This window comes from Puma concolor, chromosome B2 (assembly GCF_028749965.1).
Source record: "Puma concolor isolate L17-30 chromosome B2, mPumCon1.1.hap2, whole genome shotgun sequence".
NCBI lineage: Eukaryota > Metazoa > Chordata > Mammalia > Carnivora > Felidae > Puma > Puma concolor.
Window position 1 is genome coordinate 64,904,689 of NC_141671.1, and position 18,881 is coordinate 64,923,569.

Genomic DNA, 18,881 nt, shown 5'->3' on the forward strand with positions numbered 1-18,881 from the left:
ATAATTGTCAACAAACCATAATGTTCACTGTACCAGTTTCTATCTCTGACTACAGAGCTCTTTCATTAGGAGGTTATATCTTTAGGAAAGGGGCAGATGAGAATGGTGAGAGAAAGGGTGGTGTCTATAAAGTGGAATTGAGTATGATATTTTTTAATTACACTCTGACTTAAAGAAATATTTTTCAGTGCTCAGAGTCACCTACAGATGTGCACCGCTATCAAAAATACTTCCTTCTGCAGTTCTCTTCCACCTCTGCCTATTGAATGTAGTGAACTAGATGGAGATCTCAATTCATTACCTATAATCTTTGAAGATAGGTATTTAGATTCAGTTATTGAAGGTAAGTATAATCTAAACTATCTAAATTGTGTGTGTCATTTTCAGTATATTCTTCGTAAGATATATAATACCATTCCTTGGTGTGGGACCCTTTTTCCCCTCTAGTTTTATTTATCTTTGAGGATATTAGAAGGTTATAGTCAGTAAACATAGTCTTAAATCATGTGAGTTTGTACACGTTGTTTTAAATCTGAATCTTTTTTTCTTTGGATAAAAGACTTAGATGCACCCTGGATGGGAATTCAGAATCTTCAGAGATCAGAGTCCAATAGAATGGATAAATATGAGACTGAAGAAAGCTCTATAGCTGGACTTTCTAGCCCAGAGTTGAAAGTCAAACCTGCTGGTGCCTCCAGTTTTTGGTATACAGAAGGTGAAAAGCAGCTAACAAAATCTCTAAAAGGAAAGAACGAAGAATCGAATAAATCCAAGGTTAAGGTTACTAAGCTCATGAAAACAATGAAACCTGAAAACACAAAAAAATTAATAAAACAGAACTCTAAGGATTCTGTGGTTTTGGTAGGCTACAAATGCTTGAAAAGTACAGCATCAAATGATCTCTTTAAATGCTTTGAAGGCAGTCCTTCACATAGTCAGAAGGAAGGTCTGGATCCCACAATATGTGGATATAATTTTGACCTAAAGACCTACATCAGACAGACAAGTCAAAAGGAAGCTAGCTTTTTGCCAACTAATACAGAGAGAACTGAACAAAAGTCTCCAGACATTGAAAATATGCAACCAGACCTGTTTGATCCTTTGAGCTCTGGCAGCCTAAATCTTTGTGCAAATTTGTCCATTTCAGGTAAACTTGATATCTCCCAGGACGATAGTGAAATTACACAAGTGGAACACAATGTGACATCTAGAAGTTCATCTGACGATTGCCCTGATCATCAAACAGCCCCATCTTCAGGAGTCAGAACAATTGAAGTGAAGCCCTGTAATAAGGATCCTTTCAGTGGAGAGAAAATAACTGTTAAAATAGGACCTTGGACAGAGCTTCGACCAGATGAACTATTTGTGGATAATTTACACCTACCCAACTTTGAGTCCTTAGAATCTAATGGTAAATCTAAATCTATAGAAATAACACTTGAAAAGGAAGCTGTGCAGGATGCAAAGTGCCATTCTATTGGAGAATCATTAGCTAAGTTAAGAAGTAACCAACCTGCTTCTTCTACAAAAGAATACCATGTTGTAGTAAGTGGAGATACAATTAAGTTACCAGATATTAATGCCACATATGCCTCATCTAGATTTTCAGATTCAGGTGTTGAAAGTGAACCAAGTTCTTTTGCAACACATCCAAATCCTGACGTATTTGAAACTGTGCAAGGGCAAGGTCCTTACAATAACGAAAGATTATTTCCTCAAGTTTTGATGAAACCTGATTATAATGTAAAATTTTCATTAGGAAGTCATTGTACTGAGAGTACAAGTGCTTTAAGTGAAATACAGTCATCTTTGACATCCATAAACTCTCTACCTTCTGATGATGAACTGTCACCTGATGAAAATTCTAAGAAACCTGTTGTGCCTGAATGCCACCTAAGTGATAGCAAAAGTGTATTAAACGTAGGAACAGTTGACTTGCCAAAATGTGACGATAGTAAAAAGTCCAGTATTATTTTGCAACAGCAGAGTGTCATATTTTCAGGGCATTTGGACAGTGAAACTATAGCAATACATTCCATAAATTTAAGCACTAAAGACCCTTTACAATTTGTTTTTTCAGATGAAGATACTTCCTGTGATGTGAAAAGTAGTTGCAGCTCCAAACCTAACTTGGACACTATGTGTAAAGACTCCCAGAGTCCTGATAAATCTAATAACTCTGCAGGGACAGCAATTACATTAAATTCAACACTGGTTTGTGTAGGTGCCCCTTGTGTCATTTCAGGTTCCATTTCTACTAATACAGAAGTTAGAAAAGATGAAACTGTAAAAAGAAAAAATGATGATACCTTAAATCTCAAACAAATAAATTCAGAAGCCCAAACAGTTAAAAATGAAACTCACCTGGGTACAAGTGATCCTTTTTCAGCCAGTCCTGATATGGTTAAACAAGGGCTTGTGGAAAATTATTTTGGCTCTCACAGCAGTACGGATATTTCTGACACATGTGCTGTTAGCTATAGCAACTCAGTTAGCCCTCAGAAGAAAACTTCTGAAAAAGAAATTAGTAATCTTCATCAGGAACAGGGTAAAGAGGATGAGGAGGAAGAACAGGATCAGCAAATGGTTCAAAATGGGTATTATGAAGAAACAGATTATTCAGCTTTGGATGAAAAAGTAAATGCTCACTATACAAACAGAGATGCACTAGAAGAAGAAAGACTTATAAAATCTGAAAAACTAAACAGTGATTATCTAAAAGATGGTATAAATATGCCTGCTGTCTGTACTTCTGGTTGTTTGTCCTTCCCATCTGCACCACGAGAGTCTCCTTGTAGTGTTAAGTATTCTTCGAGAAGTAAATTTGATGCCATTACAAAACAGCCAAGCAGCACTTCTTACAACTTGACTTCATCAGTTTCCTGGTATGACAACTCACCAAAACCTCAAATACAAGCGTAAGTAATAGAGCACAATGGCATGTGCTACTAAATATACGTATAGAACATATATATGTATGTCTCTGATAACATATATATTTCATGTTCTGTGGTTTCTGTAATACAGAAAGTCCTTCTTTGATTAACTATCTAAAATGGAGACATGAACTCCGTATACTCTGTGACAGAAGACATGTAGTTCTCCATATGCTTGTCCTGTTCTGTGGGCTAGACATTTTTGATTCAGATTTTCCATTGGTAGTTATATGCCAGATGTATGGAATAATTGGGGTTAAAACTCTTTCTTTCATCAGTACCTCATTTCTCCCCCACTAACTTCCAGACAGCATAGATTTTATAAGTGCATCTAGCAAATAAGGGCAATATTAGATAATGAACAAAAGGTTAGTAGAAACTTCCTAAACCTACCAGACCCAGATTATCTCAGCTAAGTCCGTGGTTTCCAGACTTGAGATTTCGTGGAGCAGTAAAGTATTCAGAAAAATTTGAGGATATAAGTTTACTAACATGGCACTAGTTCTCAAAATACTCTGCTACCTTATCCCAGTTGGAATTATAATCCCTGGAGTAAAAGGTCTGGACATGTCTACAATAGATTTTCGAAGTTCCCAGATTATTCAGATTTATATATATAATTAAGATACATAGTACTTAAAGCTAGTGAAACAAGGGAGGTGGTATGATCTGTTGAAGAATTGTAACACTGAAGGTTATATCACCTTCTGGGTACCTCAAATTTTTCTGAGTCATTAATGAAAACAATTTATGTCTTCATCCAATGTATCCTGCTCAGTTTAGTAGGGTTCATCAGCTTCTTCTCAGTCCAAATGATATAATGTTATTTTAACAATTAACTATTTTAGTTAATACTTTTTGATGTTTGCAGTTCCTAAGTTGATTAGATTTATCACTCATTCACAATGAGTGTATACCACTAATTATATTTAGTTACGTCCCCCTCTTGGTTCTGTTCCTTTTTATTGGTATTTTTAGAGGAAAAATATAAATAATCTAAGTGTTATAACTACCATTCTTCCTGTTAACTTGTAGAACAGCTCCTCATTTTACATTTAAATAAAATTGAAAAGAAGCAAAGAGGATAAGCTTTGATTACAGAATAAGCATCAGATTGTCATCTTTCTGGTACTTGTCCCAGCTTTTCTACACAATATAAAATTTGGTAGGAAGCATAACTTCACTCTTAATATTTTCTTAGTTGATTTCAAGTTTAAAGCATTCATTCATTGTATCTTAGAATATGTACTAAAAATAGCAAAGAAAATTACTCTGATTTCTAAATTATTTAGGCGATCCCAAATATTTTGATTATTTTAAACCCCATATCTGCTGGGTTTCTTCTTATAGTTCCCTAAATTCAGCATACTGTCTTTTTGGTTCTAAAAACTGAATATGATACTTAGTAAAGAGTATCTCTTATTATATTTTGTTCAGCTTCCTTCAGGCAAAAGAAGAATTGAAGCAACTTAAACTCCCTGGGTTCATGTACAGTGATATCCCTCTGTTGGCATCCTCAGTCCCTTATTTTAGCATGGAAGAAGAGGATGGTTCTGAAGATGGAGTACATCTTATTGTCTGTGTGCATGGGTTAGATGGTAGGTAATATTTATTTAATATAACCCATGGCAACTCAATATATTTTCCTAATAGATTTCATTTAGTTTTTATTTAATCTTTGAATTGGAAAATATTTTAAATTGCTTAAATTAATTGAATCTTAAATACATTCTAAGACAAATATGTTTAACTTTGCGTCGTATTAGATTTCCTTTTAAATAAATTTTCCATGGAACTGTACCAACATTCTATCCATGTACCAACACTTATTTATTTTAACTTCGGATTTTTCTATCTTCTGTTGTTCGTTTTGTCAGCAGTCACCTCATGGCAGTCATTTTGTCTCCCTTTGATAGTCTTCCTAGTGCCCTTTTAGCCTGATGCTTTAAGCCTTATGAACTAGAAAAATCAATACCTAAGAATTAAAGATTCACTAACTAGGTGTAATTTAAATTCTAAATATAGTGCTACAGTTTTATGGCAGCTATTTGGGTTACTGAACAGACTTTTTCCCCTAGATTAGGAACTATATTAGAAAATGCCAAATATTTCTAGACTAGCAGATTATTGCTGTGGTATAATATTCTGTAAGAACAAATTGAGGAAAGATTTTGTAAATTATAAAAATACTAAAAACAGGTCTAAGCTAGTAAATATTCATGAAATTGAAGATTTTTCTTTTAAAAAAAGCAAAACTTAACTCTCAAGAAATAAAGTATCTCCGAGACCCGAAAATTGAGAGCTTCTTTGCGCCCCGGCACCTGCACCCGGCGGCTCTGCGGCTGTCACCATGCCACAAAACGAATATATTGAGTTACACCGGAAGCGCTATGGCTATCGTTTGGATTACCATGAGAAAAAGAGAAAGAAGGAAGGTCGAGAGGCTCATGAACGTTCAAAGAAGGCAAAAAAGATGATTGGTCTGAAAGCTAAGCTCTACCATAAACAGCGCCATGCTGAGAAAATACAAATGAAAAAGACTATCAAGATGCATGAAAAGAGAAACACCAAGCAAAAGAATGATGAAAAGACTCCACAAGGAGCCGTACCTGCGTATCTGCTGGACAGGGAGGGACAGTCCCGAGCTAAAGTACTTTCCAATATGATTAAACAAAAACGAAAAGAGAAAGCAGGAAAATGGGAAGTCCCTTTGCCCAAAGTTCGTGCCCAGGGAGAAACAGAAGTATTAAAAGTTATTCGAACAGGAAAGAGAAAGAAGAAAGCACGGAAGAGGATGGTTACAAAAGTCTGCTTTGTTGGAGATGGCTTTACTCGAAAACCACCTAAATATGAAAGATTCATTAGGCCAATGGGCTTACGTTTCAAAAAGGCCCATGTAACACATCCTGAATTGAAAGCCACCTTTTGCCTGCCGATACTTGGTGTAAAAAAGAATCCCTCATCCCCACTATACACGTCTTTGGGTGTTATTACCAAAGGTACTGTCATTGAAGTGAACGTGAGTGAGTTGGGCCTTGTGACACAAGGAGGCAAGGTTATTTGGGGAAAATATGCCCAGGTTACCAACAATCCTGAAAACGATGGATGCATAAATGCAGTGTTGCTGGTTTGACAGCACTTTCAGACAAGTAACTCTTGACAATTACTGAAGACTACTCACCAGTTAAGAAGACACCGTTTCTGTGGTGGTTCTCCAAATACTGCCCAACAGCCTTACATATCTGCAGCCTTCAAGAGAACTATTCTATTGTAAGAAACATTAAAATAGGCTTATTTACAAAAAAAAAAAAAAAAAAAGAAATAAAGTATCTCCCATACTGACCTCTCCCCCCCCCCCCCCCCCCAGCCCCCGGAATAAAATTTTCAAAGGATTATTGCCCAAGAAAGACTTCTTGGCCCAGTAGAATCTCTGGAAAATTCTTCTTTGAAATGTTTATGAAACACATTACCCCCTGTTACATAAATTGTTCCAGAATAATAGGAAAAAAGATGGAATGCAGCTTATTTTATTCCTTGAAGTTAACCTAACCTTGTTACTAAATCTGGAAAAGATGTCAAACGCACACCCCAAAGAGAAGCAGACCTATCTGACATAAATTTAATAATGATTTAATAATACTCTAGCAATGTTGTGGAAATGAATAGGTAAGTAAATGAGTAAAAAAAATTTTTATATGTCCCCCAAAATATCTAGTAAGTAGAATCAATACATTAAGTCACTACAACAACTACGATTTAATTCCCAGAATGCAAAGAAAAGTACATATAAGGAAATTTAATAATAAAGGAAATTTATTAATAAAATATAACTACATCAGCAAATCAAGTAAGAAACTATTGATAAAATTCAACGTCCATTCCCAGTTTTGACCACTAAGCACCAAACCTTAAGTTTTAAAAAGCATTAATCTGATTTATTAATATGATTAAGCATACATATATTCTCAGCCAGTGGAAAACATATACTTTGTAGTGAAACACTAGTAGTATTCCTTGTAAAATCACTAATAAAACAGTTATCTTTATCAATGCTTGAAATATCTAAAAGATAAAAATATTGGGAGGGTAAAGTAGAAATCCAATAATCGGGAACATCTTTACATTGCTAATTAAACCAAAGGAAGTAACCAAAAGCCACTAATTTTTAAAAGCAATAATTATTTTTATGTTATGTATTATATTTAATAAGTATTCTATATTTATAGATATCTTTTAAGTTAGTAATTAAAATAAACTCTCTTAGATTATGTAAATGGAATTTTATTTCTATTTAACTGTTGCAATACTGCCAAAGGAAGTGAACAGATTAAATCTGAAACACATTCAAGGTTTGTTAAATGATCAACTATAATAGTGATGGAAGGAGTACTTCTTCAGTCATTCACAGCAACCACATTCAGCAATCTCCAAAGCTAACAGTATAACAAATACACCGTCAGATAGTAAAGTGAAAGCATGAGTGTGACCAAAACTCCTAAGAAACCAGGTGTGAAAGACATTGTCTGGCTAATGGAAATCAGCTTTGAAATGAAAATTGAGGACTCTATTTCAGAGTGCTTTGTCTGTTCAAAACTGGCAGACATCATATATTTAAAGACAGATATATATTGGTCTTCAAATATATGATGATATACTTTATACCTTTTGCTTTATCTCATCCTTTAGACATAATTTTTCATTGTCTTCATTTTCTAGGTAACAGTGCAGATCTCCGATTAGTAAAAACTTACATTGAACTTGGACTGCCTGGGGGAAGAATTGATTTTCTTATGTCTGAGAGAAATCAGGTACAGTATTATAGCAGTGTTTCCAGTGGAAACAAAGATTTTTGTATTGCTTTCTACCTAAATATTTGCTTACTACAAAATGTCTGTTACTACTAGAAATAACTTTTCTGATTTGTATGAAATTTAACATTAATACGTATCACAAGGAAATTGAAATCACTTACAGTGTGACTTATGAGCTCTTCACATGCACAAAATTTCTAGAATTTCACATTTCTATGCAAAAATTTTATTACTTAAACCACTGTAAATAACCTTATGTTAAATGTGGATGGTGGGCTAAACAATCAACCTAATGAAGCAAGTGTTATTAAGAACACTGAATCTTTTCTTTTCCTAGAAATTTACTCTTTTGCTCATTTTAATATAATGAATATTATTCACCAGCTTCTCTAAAAAACATTGATCTTAACCATATTTTAATACCTAAATTAAAAATGTTTATATTCGGGGCGCCTGGGTGGCGCAGTCGGTTAAGCGTCCGACTTCAGCCAGGTCACGATCTCACGATCCGTGAGTTCGAGCCCCGCGTCATGCTCTGGGCTGATGGCTCAGAGCCTGGAGCCTGTTTCTGATTCTGTGTCTCCCTCTCTCTCTGCCCCTCCCCCATTCATGCTCTGTCTCTCTCTGTCCCAAAAAATAAATAAACGTTGAAAAAAAAAAAATTAAAAAAAAAAAAATGTTTATATTCAGTTTTTCATGTGATTATTCATATTCAATATATAATATGTCTGTTTTCCTTTGTTTAGAATGATACTTTTGCTGATTTTGATAGCATGACTGATCGCCTTCTAGATGAAATAATACAGTATATTCAGATATATAGTCTAACAGTCTCAAAAATAAGGTAACTTTTATCATATTCTGTAATATTATATAACATTTTTATGTCTGTGAATTATAGAAAAATTACAGAATTTGTAGTAGTTTTGTTGCACTATTATGAAATATAGGAGACAATTCAGTTTATCCAATTTAAAGAGAAAAGAAAAAATTTTAAAACTTTAGGGAGAGACCATTATATGTTTCCATTTATATGAATTATCCAGAATTGGCAAACCAGAGACCAAAGTAGATTAATGATTACTTAGGGCTCGAGGAGATGGCAAATGGGGAGGTGATAGCTAAAGGGTATAGGATTTTTTTGAGGTGTTGAAAATGTTCTAAAAATCTCTTGTGGTGGTTGCACAACTCTGCGAATGCACTTAAAACTATTAAATTGTACATTTTAAATGAATGAATTTTATGTTACGTGAATTATATCTCACTCAATAAAGTGGTTACCAATAAGAAAGATTATAGAGCAATGGATATATACAAACAAATGAAACAACAGAAATACTTGCAAGATTTCATGACTGTACTTTGTAAGTCTGTTTTCCACAAGCAAGAGATGATGATCAGCCAATATAAGTCTCATAATTTAAGCAGATACTGTAGATAGACATGGGAGAGAGAAAAATGTTTGTTTGTTCTAGTATAGTAGGACTTAAAGAAAAAGTCAAAACTAATCATTCTGCCTCAAAAAGTTTAGTAAACTTTTTGTTTACTAAATTTAACACGGTGATCTTATATTCCTTTTATTCATTTGAAAATAATATTTTAGTTTTTTCATTCATCCACAAAAGTCTTACATCTTTTAGATTAGATTGTCAATTAAAATCAAACATTATTCAAAAGCCTTATCTGGTTAATTGAGGCTTGTTAGTTACCATCATAACTCTCACCCCACAGCTTCAGGAACTTCACCTTGGGAGGGAAGTTTATCCTGAGCTTCTCACTAGCTGTATCTATAAGCCAGTTTAAGATAGCTTTCAAACTTTCTTCTTTCCTTGCTTATTATTCCCAGGGATCAATATACCATCTGTTATAAAATGATGGTAAGCAGAAAGGCTCTTTTGATTTAAACTATTCCTTAATAAAAGTGAGGTGCTTTATAAATATTACTCTTTTGGTATAATCTTAGACTTATAGTAAGATAATACACATATTTTATCTGTGCCTTGAAAGTACTCAAAGAACTCTCCCACTTTAGAGTGTAGACCAGAGAACAAATGAAAAAGATACGTAATTTCTCCTAAGTTATCCTTTATAGGTACAATTTCATTATTTTGTTTTAAATCGTGACTTAATGAGTAATAATTGCAATGTGTGGTTAAGGAGGCCCATTTATCATCCAGTCAAACTGTAGTTTACTTTTAAAATGTATTTGTTTCTAAGCACTTACAAACTATGAATATAAATTTTCTGATAAGGAATATCTTGTTTCTGCAGAATATGCATTTAAATTATATAATAGGAATTTTCTACTACATTCTCACATTTTTATCTTCAAAACCTAAGTTACATCATTTCAAAGTATCAAACCATAATTTAAAACATACTCGAAATTTCCAAATTCTTAGTATTTCACATCAGTGTATAGTGATATTAGCGTTAATATTTATTTTTAAAATTAATACTATGGGAGAAATGTCTTTTTTTTTCTTAAAGCTTTATTGGACATTCGTTGGGCAATTTAATAATCCGTTCAGTGCTTACAAGGCCAAGGTTTAGATATTACCTCAACAAACTTCATACCTTTTTATCTCTTTCTGGACCTCATCTTGGTACACTCTACAATAGCAGTGCTCTTGTTAATACAGGTAAAAAGTTTTATTGTTCAATATAAAAAATACGGCATGGGGAGAAAATTTAAATACGGATTTAATGTTTTCTAGTGTTTATTTTAGAGTTGATATGTCACATAGTTGGAATTGATGAAACAAAAGATACAGCTATTTTTCTACTTTGTCATGCACATGAAACAAGCTGATAAAAGTCATTTCAGAAAATGAATATTATGTTGAGATGATATATGTCAGAAGTCACAAAAGCATTTTTAACTGTTTTTAGTTAAACTATCTAAATATTTTCAATAAATGTTTATCTTATAAACAGGCTATTCTGTCGTTCCATTAGTTGAGCAGATAAAAAGGAAACACCTGTATTTAAGGTATTATAAAGTTATAAAATATTAAATGTAGGATGTTAAATCTGATTTTGTAACAAAAAAAGGGATATTATGAAAAAATACATTCTAAAATTTTTGAACAAATTAAATGAGAGTTAAGACCCCAATTTTGATTAGAATGAATATTCTTATTAAGAAAGAACTGATACTTGGGGCACCTGGGTGTCTCAGTCGGTTAAGCATCGGACTTCGGCTCAGGTTATGAGTTTGAGCCCCACATTGGGTGACCTCGAGCCCCACTTCGGGTGAGCCCTGTTTATCTCTCTTTTCTCTCTCTCCCCCTCTCTGCCCCTCCTGGGATTCTCTTTCTGCCCCTCGCTCACTTGTGCCTTCTCCCTCTCAAAAAAAAGAAAGAAAAGAAAAATCTGATACTTGGTTTGCCTTTTGTTTGGTTTGGTTCTTCCCTTGGATTTTTTAAGTAGTTTTTATATTTTAGGCTATTGATTCCCATTGTGAGAATAAATTAGATTTCATTTGTCTCTTTGCATTGAGCCTTGAAACTCTTATTTCCATTTTCTCTTCTACTTTCATTGACAAAGAAACCATACTGTTTTCCTTGTGCCGCATTCCAAACTCTGGTATCCAAAATAGATTTGGATAGTGGTAGATTTTTATAATTTTAAAAAGAGGACATGAAAAAGATGAAATCAGTAAGTAACATAAACTAGAACCCAATGTGAATAGTATGCAGCATTTTGAATTTCTTCACTAAACTTTAGTTACAAATTTAATCAAAGAGTTTTTTTTTCTCTTCTTCCCCTGTTCTCCTCTGTAATATCAGAAGTAACAAAAGTAGAAATTGATATTGCACAGTTTTGAAAACCCATTCCAGAGTGATTGCGGTTTCACTTAATTTAAGAGGAAGATGCATTTAAGTATGGGTTACTGATAAGTAACCATTGTAAAGAAATACAATTAAATATGAAACTTCATTATAATCAGCTCTTACTAGAAAACATTAACCAATTGCTAATCCTAAGAGTTAGTCCTTATACAATTAGTCCTCCATAACTATATTTATCTCTAGACTGAAGATTCAGTGCTTAAGTATTTGGATCTACTACTGTGTTTGAAGTTTTTCCATCTCTGCTTCTTTATAATTTGAACAAATATATCTAAAGGTATAATTTTCCCTAATTTGTTCTTCTTAAACCATTATCTAGTTCATTACTGAATAGGCTAGAAATAGCAAGCCCTCTGTCAACCACCATTAACCCATAGTTAAATGTATATGTTTATATTTGTTATCAGAAAAAGGAAATATTTTGCAAATATATTTGTTATTAGCTAAGAAAATGCTAGTTTGGTAGATGTCATTTTTGAAGTGAAATGTATTTTAAAATTAATAATCTTGACATATGTTACCCTATATTTCCACTTTTATTCACATGTCATCTATAACTCTCTAGGTCTGTGGTTTATGCAGAAATGGAAAAAATCAGGTTCTCTTTTACAACTGACATGTCGAGATCATTCAGACCCCCGCCAAACTTTCTTATACAAGCTTAGTAATAAAGCAGGTAAGTATACGGTAAGAGTTTTGAAAATATTCACTTGAAAACCTATTTAAAATAAGCCTTTAGCAAATAAATTATCCACATGTCTTTCTGGTGATTAAAAAAGTATCAGTCAGGCGTGCTTGGGTGGCTCAGTCAGTTAAGTGTCTGACTTCAGCTCAGGTCATGATCTCATGGTTCATGAGTTCAAGCCCCATGTCGGGCTCTGTGCTGGCAGCTCAGAGCCTGAAGCCTGCTTCAGATTCTGTGTCTCCCTCTCTCTCTGCCCCTCTGCCATTCACACTCTGTCTCTCTCCCTTTATCAAAAGTAAATAAATATTTAAAAAATTAAAATTAAGAAGTAAGTATCAGTCAACTGTAATTTTTTAACGTTAATTTATTTTTGAGAGAGAGAGGGAGGAGCAAAGAGAGAGGGAATCTAAAGCAGGCTCCAGGCTCTGATCTATCAGCACAGAGCCTGACGTGGGGCTCAAACTCACAAGCCATGAGATCATGACCTGAGCTGAAGTCAGACACCTAACCAACTGAGCCACCCAGGTGCCCCAGTCAACTATAATTTTTTAATAATGAAATAGATTCCTAATTAAAGCTAAGCAATTAATAACATAGTTGTTTGATTTTAATGGATTGTATTTGTGTTGTGTAAACACAGGTACTTCGAAATTATCCTTAACTTTTTGACATTTATAATTTAGTACTAATCATAAGTCAGTTTGGCAACTAGGCCTCTGCATATCCTGGCCCTCCTGCCCCCACCTCAGTCTTTAACCCTTTTTGTTGAATGTCATATATTTTTCTACCTTCCTATTCAATGGCTATAAAGCTCTTCTGGAAAATGTCGGAAACTAAACTATTAATAATTATATCCTCTACAGATTCTTACTACTGGATGAATCTTGTTACTCATCTCTTATTAACTGATTATCAACTATAGTCCCTATCTTGCGTTACATTCCAGGTTTTTACAACCTGAGGTCCTCAACTACTACTTTGCCATCCTCACTGTCTATAAATTACCTTACCTCTGACTTTACCATCTCTTCCTGTCTCACCCTCACACTCCTGTCTCCCTACCATATTTTTTTCCACTGTGTCCTCTGAAATCTCCATTTGAGTGGAACAGACTCAAATGTTTATCTTCTTCAAAGAATGCTCTCTCCATTTCCTTTAGAAAATGGAGACATAAATGAAAACTAGATACTTCCCCAGCCTACTTTCATTTCCCCACTCCCTCTGGTTGTAGAGCAGATATTGGCAAACTTTTTCTCTGAAGAGCCAGATAAATATTTTGGCTTTGCAGGCCCTGTGATCTCCGTTGCATTGTTGCACAAAAACAGACACAGACAATACATAAATGAGTGTGGCTGTGTTAAAAAAAAAAAAAAAAAACAGTAACAACAACAACTTTATTTCAATTTTATTAACAACAATTTTATTTCAAATAAAAAGAAAAGAAAAAGCAGCAGGCCAGATCCCACAGGCCATTCCTTGCTAACTCCTGCTACAGGAGAAGCTCAGTTTCTCATATACTGTGTACTACTGAGAGGGGAGGAAGCAGTCCTCTTGCTTTCCTTTTCAAACTGCAATGATTACTCCTCTATTGTCATAAAACTTTCCTTTGGATTTGTACCATCCAAGCTCTGCTACCTTCTAGTCATCTTCTTTTTTCTTTTTTTTTTTTTTTTTTAACGTTTATTCATTTTTGAGAGCCAAAGACAGAGCGTGAGTGGGGGAGAGTCAGAGAGAGAGGGAGACACAGAATCCAAAGCAGACTCCAGGCTCTGAGCTGTCAGCACAGAGCCCTACACGGGGCTCGAACCCACCATTTGCGAGATCATAACCTAGGCCGATGTCAGACGCTTAACCGATTGAGCCACCCAGGCACCCCTAGTCATCTTTAATATAATGATCTCCTGGTCCCTCCTCACATATTCAGTGAGAACCCCAGTAAGAGTTCATTGACAAATACATAATTACACTTGGGAGAAGATATTCTTCTTGGATCTTAATATACCTAATCTTGGCATCATTTTTGGGAATTTGATTAAATCAACCCTTTAGATGATCATCAAGCATAATAGAGGCTTTCTCAACTATAGTAACCTTCCATTCCGCTCCACTTGGAACCCTACTCATGGCTGCATTCCACTCCTGAAATTTCAATCAATTTTCCATTCTGAGATAACAGTATTCTATTCTCTTTCTCACTCATTCCCTTACTCTCATCTGCTTTTCAGACTATTTAAGATCCCTACTAAGTTTTCTTAAATTACCCTGTCCTTCATGGTTCACTTCCTTCCTGTTCCATCCCAGACCCCATGATTTATCATTTTAATCATTCATACATTATTACCCCAGGTATTATCATCATGGCCATCTAGCAACCTGTGTTACCGTTTCTTTACCTGGCTTGTTGAGCTCTACGAAAGTGGATCATACAGACTTGCAAGTCACTACCACGGTAGATCCATGGAGTTACCATCTAGTTAACTCTAATAGCATCTTAACCATTCCCTAGAAGCTTTTGCAGGTTTTACCTCTTTTCATCAAACTTCTAACTACCACTGCTACCTTCACTTCAACAAATGACTTTGTTTTCCTACTTTATCTGCGAGTCAAGGCTATCAAGCAAGAATTTTCCTACTTCCTTTCTTTTTAGCTACAAACATGACCACACCTTTGCTTTCCTTATAGTTCAATAAAAAATATATATCTATGGTGCAAGAATAATTTCCCTTTCTGTTTTGGAACCCATTCCTTCTCTCTGTCTTTCAGCATTCTCCTTTCAGTGACTAATTCCTTAACATATAAAGTTATTTTGTTTTCTCCCATCTTAAGTTTTAATAATAATAGATACTTCCTTTGATCAATGATTCTATGTTGTTCTATTTCTTTTTTTTTAATTTGTTTTAATCTTTATTTTTGAGAGAGAGAGAGAGAGAGAGAGAGTGCAAGCAGGGGAGGGGCAGAGAGAGAGGGAGACACAGAATCTGAAGCAGGCTTCAGGCTCTGAGCTGTCAGCACAGAGCCCAATGCAGGGCTCACACTCGTGAATGGCAAGATTATGACCTGAGCCAAAGTCAGACACCTAACCGATTGAGCCATCCAGGCACCCATATTTCTCTTTTTTAATAAGAATTGAGCCTCATAAAAAAAGAAAACAATTACTTTCACTACTTCCTCACCTTTAATTTCACTCTTCAATTCATTATAATCTGATTTCTGTCCTCACCTCTCCATTGAAACTTGCCATATCCAAGTATCTCTTTTCTTTCTTTTAGTTGAACATGCTGTCATTTGTGACTATTGAAAATACCCTCCTTCTTGAAATACTTTCCTACCTCCCAGTCTTTATCAGCCTTTTCTGATTTTCTTCCATGTTGGCTCTTTGCTTCCGACGTAGATTCCTTTTCTCTCCTTGCCCCCTAAATATAGGTGTTCTTGGGCTCCAGCTTCTGTCATCTGCTCTTCTCACTCTGTACATTCTTCTTTGACAACATCATTTCATATCCATCTTCACCATTGGTGACTCAAGTATGTATCTTTACTTTAGTCCTCTAGGCTGTATTCTAGACTTACATGTCCAGCTGCCTACTAACTAAACACATTTGCTTAGATGTCTCATGGTTGCCCCAAATGCAATATTTTTAGATACCTCATCTTTCCCCTCAGATTCACTTCTCTCAATTCTACATCTAACACAGTCTGCACAACCAAAAACTTGGAAGTTGTCTTCTAGACTCCTTCTCATTCTCCCCACACATCTGCTTAGTTACTAAGCCCTGAAACATTCAGCCTTCTTAGTAACTAATAAAGGCTTCTCTTTCTTTTCTTTGCTATTTTCTTAGTTCAACCTTCATCACTCTTGCTGAAGTTATTGCTATGGCCTCCAAACTGGTTACTCTGCCTCCTCTGTGCCCCTTTCTCCCCAGTCTTACTTCTTCTTTAGATAAAATTATCTTCTGAAAATTACATCAGGCCATATTGCTCCTGTTTGAAAAATCTTTTCATTATGGCTTGTGGCTTTCAGGATGAGGTTTAAATTCCATGACTTACAGCATCAAATCCTTTATAATCTGGTTCCTGATTCTTTTACTGATTTCATATCCTGCTCTTCCCACAGATATATCCTTTGTTTTAGTCATGCCACACATGTTTTATGCTACACTCACCCATGCTTTTTCTACCACCATTCCTCCCCATGTGTTTACTCATCTTTTTAGAACTGATTCTCTTCAGGGCGCCTGGGTGGCTCAGTCCAGTTGCATGTTGGACTCTTGGTTTCAGCTCAGGTCATGCATGATCTCATGGTTTGTGAGTTTGAGCTCCATGTCGGGCTCTGCACTAACAGCATGGAGCCTGTTTGGGATTCTCTCTCTCTGCTCCTCCTCTGCTCATGCACACACACACTCTCTCTTTCTCAAAATAAATGGACAGACTTAAAAAAAAAACAAAAATTCTCTTCATCTTCTAAAGTTAAACTCAAATACTACCTGCTATTAAAAGCTTTCTTGATGCCCTCTCTCATTTAATGCTCCTCTACTCTCAGAGTACCCACTAGATTGCCCAATATATACCTAGATTTTACACCTCCACACTGACCTCATCAATGAATTCCAGTCTTCATTTACCCTCTAGACATCTCTACTTACATATCAAACTGAATATGTCTAAACCTGAACATACTGTTTTCTTTTGCTAACTCTTCTTTCATCATTTTAATCGTACTCTGTCTTCTAAATTACTTAGTTTTTTGAAATACCTCAAAAAACTTTGCATTTTGCAAAACTTTGACCTCACTTCTTTGCATTCTACCTCCCAAGATTGTTAAAATTGTAACTGAACTCTAATTAAACACAGAATCTGAAGCAGGCTCTAGGCTCTGAGCTGTCAGTGCAGAGCCCAACAGTAGGCTCAGACCCACAAACTGTGAGATCATGACCTGAGCTGAAGTCAGACACTTAACCGCCTGAGCCACCCAGATACCCCCTGAGCCATAGTCTATTTAACTAACTTGGTTCTTGGCTAATAAAGTAAACCTGCCATGCAGAAGCACAATATTAGTATTAACGCATTGTTGTTGAAAAACTGTTATTAAAATTAGACTACTAACTTTTAAAATGCATTTTTAAAGTACAGTACTGTCAGACACCAGGGTGGCTCAGTCAGTTAAGCGTTCAACTCTTGATTTCAGCTCAAGTCGTGATATCACGGTCCGTGAGATTGAGCCCCATGTCAGGATCCACGCTGACAACACAGAGCCTGCTTGAGATTCTCTCTCTCCCTCTCTCTGCCCCTCCCTCACTTGTACTCCCTCTCTCCCTCTCTCCCTTAAAATAAATAAACATTGAAAAAAAAGTACAGTACTGTACTGTCATTTCCCTGTAGAAGCATGTCAGAATCTCTGCAAGGAGCTACTCTTTTGAAAAATAGATGTTAATATAATGCCTATTCTTACAGTATATGGTATAGAAAGAAAACAGTGCCAAGAAATTGGGTGGTCATTGGGAGTATAGAGTCTAAGGACAGGTTCATTGATTTTTTGTTTAATGGGAGATATTACAGTGTTTTATTAATAATAATGATTCATACAAAAGAGAAAATTGATGATACAAGAGAGGGACAGGACAGCTACTAGAGCCATGTCTTTAGGAAGGAGGGAATGGCATCTCACATTCTAGTGAAAGGGCTGGCTTAAGGTGGGAACATACACAGCTCATCAGTAGAAGAGCAAAGACAGAACATGAAGTCACAGGTATGGTAGGTTAGTTTGGTTAAGATAGGAGTATGTGGAAGTTCTGTTCTGATTCTTCTATATTTTTCAGTGAAAGAGGAAGCAAGGTCATGAGGTAAGACTGAAGAGGGGATAGAAGGTGCTGGCAGTTTGAGGAAAAATAGTCATTTAGCAAAGCACACAAATGAATGTTACCTAGCAAGGCTGCCATAGGCTGTGCAATGCACAGCCCCAAGAAGTGTCATTCTTGTGACACCTGAAGTTGCACAGTATGATAGCCCTTTATGGGGAACACAAATATATATCTTTCAGAAAAACGAAAAAGCCAGCTATGCTGTTACATAGGCTGATTTCATGCGACTTGGGATAAAATTTTAGTAAACAGCATCAACTTAGATTCAGAAAGCACAGTACCTAGAACAGCTCGGGTAGAAGTAAAGATGGTATACTATAGGACAGTTTTTTTCATGGTTTGGGCTACCCCTTAAAAGAATTTTGAAGAAGTATGTACCCTTTGTATAATTTTAGGGTGACACCTAAAAAATATTTTCTATAATTTTAAATAGTGGCAAAGGATATATTTTCTGGCATATAAGGTAGTACATACTTCCTGTAATTATATTTTCATAAAAATATAAATTCATTCAGTTGGAGTTATATATTCAGTTCATATAGTTTCTAGAACTTGTGTGCCATAAAATCTAATTGGCAGTGCTAATTCTTAATGTCATACAGTCAAGTCAAACTTATTTTTGTCAGAAAACATTGTATTTCATTCATATTTTGCTTCATTCCCCCAGAGACTTTTATACCTCAGGCCATATGCCACAATAAAATCTGAAATAGATTGGAGAAATGCCTTTCTCTAATAAA

General features: G+C 35.3%; 1 protein-coding gene and 1 pseudogene across 13 annotated transcripts in view; both read left to right on the forward strand.

Moving 5' to 3' along the window:
• FAM135A (family with sequence similarity 135 member A) overlaps window positions 1-18,881 on the forward strand; it is a 123,733-nt gene that overhangs the window by 98,455 nt on the left and 6,397 nt on the right. For 7 of the 13 annotated variants that reach the window (XM_025925245.2, XM_086707176.1, XM_025925246.2 and 4 more), the window contains 7 exons: window positions 189-343; window positions 560-2,918; window positions 4,374-4,534; window positions 7,653-7,744; window positions 8,494-8,591; window positions 10,238-10,389; window positions 12,167-12,277. In XM_025925245.2, the coding sequence (XP_025781030.2) occupies window positions 189-343; window positions 560-2,918; window positions 4,374-4,534; window positions 7,653-7,744; window positions 8,494-8,591; window positions 10,238-10,389; window positions 12,167-12,277 (3,128 nt within the window). The remainder of the gene's footprint in view (window positions 1-188; window positions 344-559; window positions 2,919-4,373; window positions 4,535-7,652; window positions 7,745-8,493; window positions 8,592-10,237; window positions 10,390-12,166; window positions 12,278-18,881) is intronic. The other 6 variants (XM_086707183.1, XM_025925247.2, XM_025925248.2 and 3 more) reach the window with 3 other exon arrangements.
• On the forward strand, window positions 5,210-6,229 carry LOC147581019 (ribosome biogenesis protein NSA2 homolog pseudogene; annotated as a pseudogene).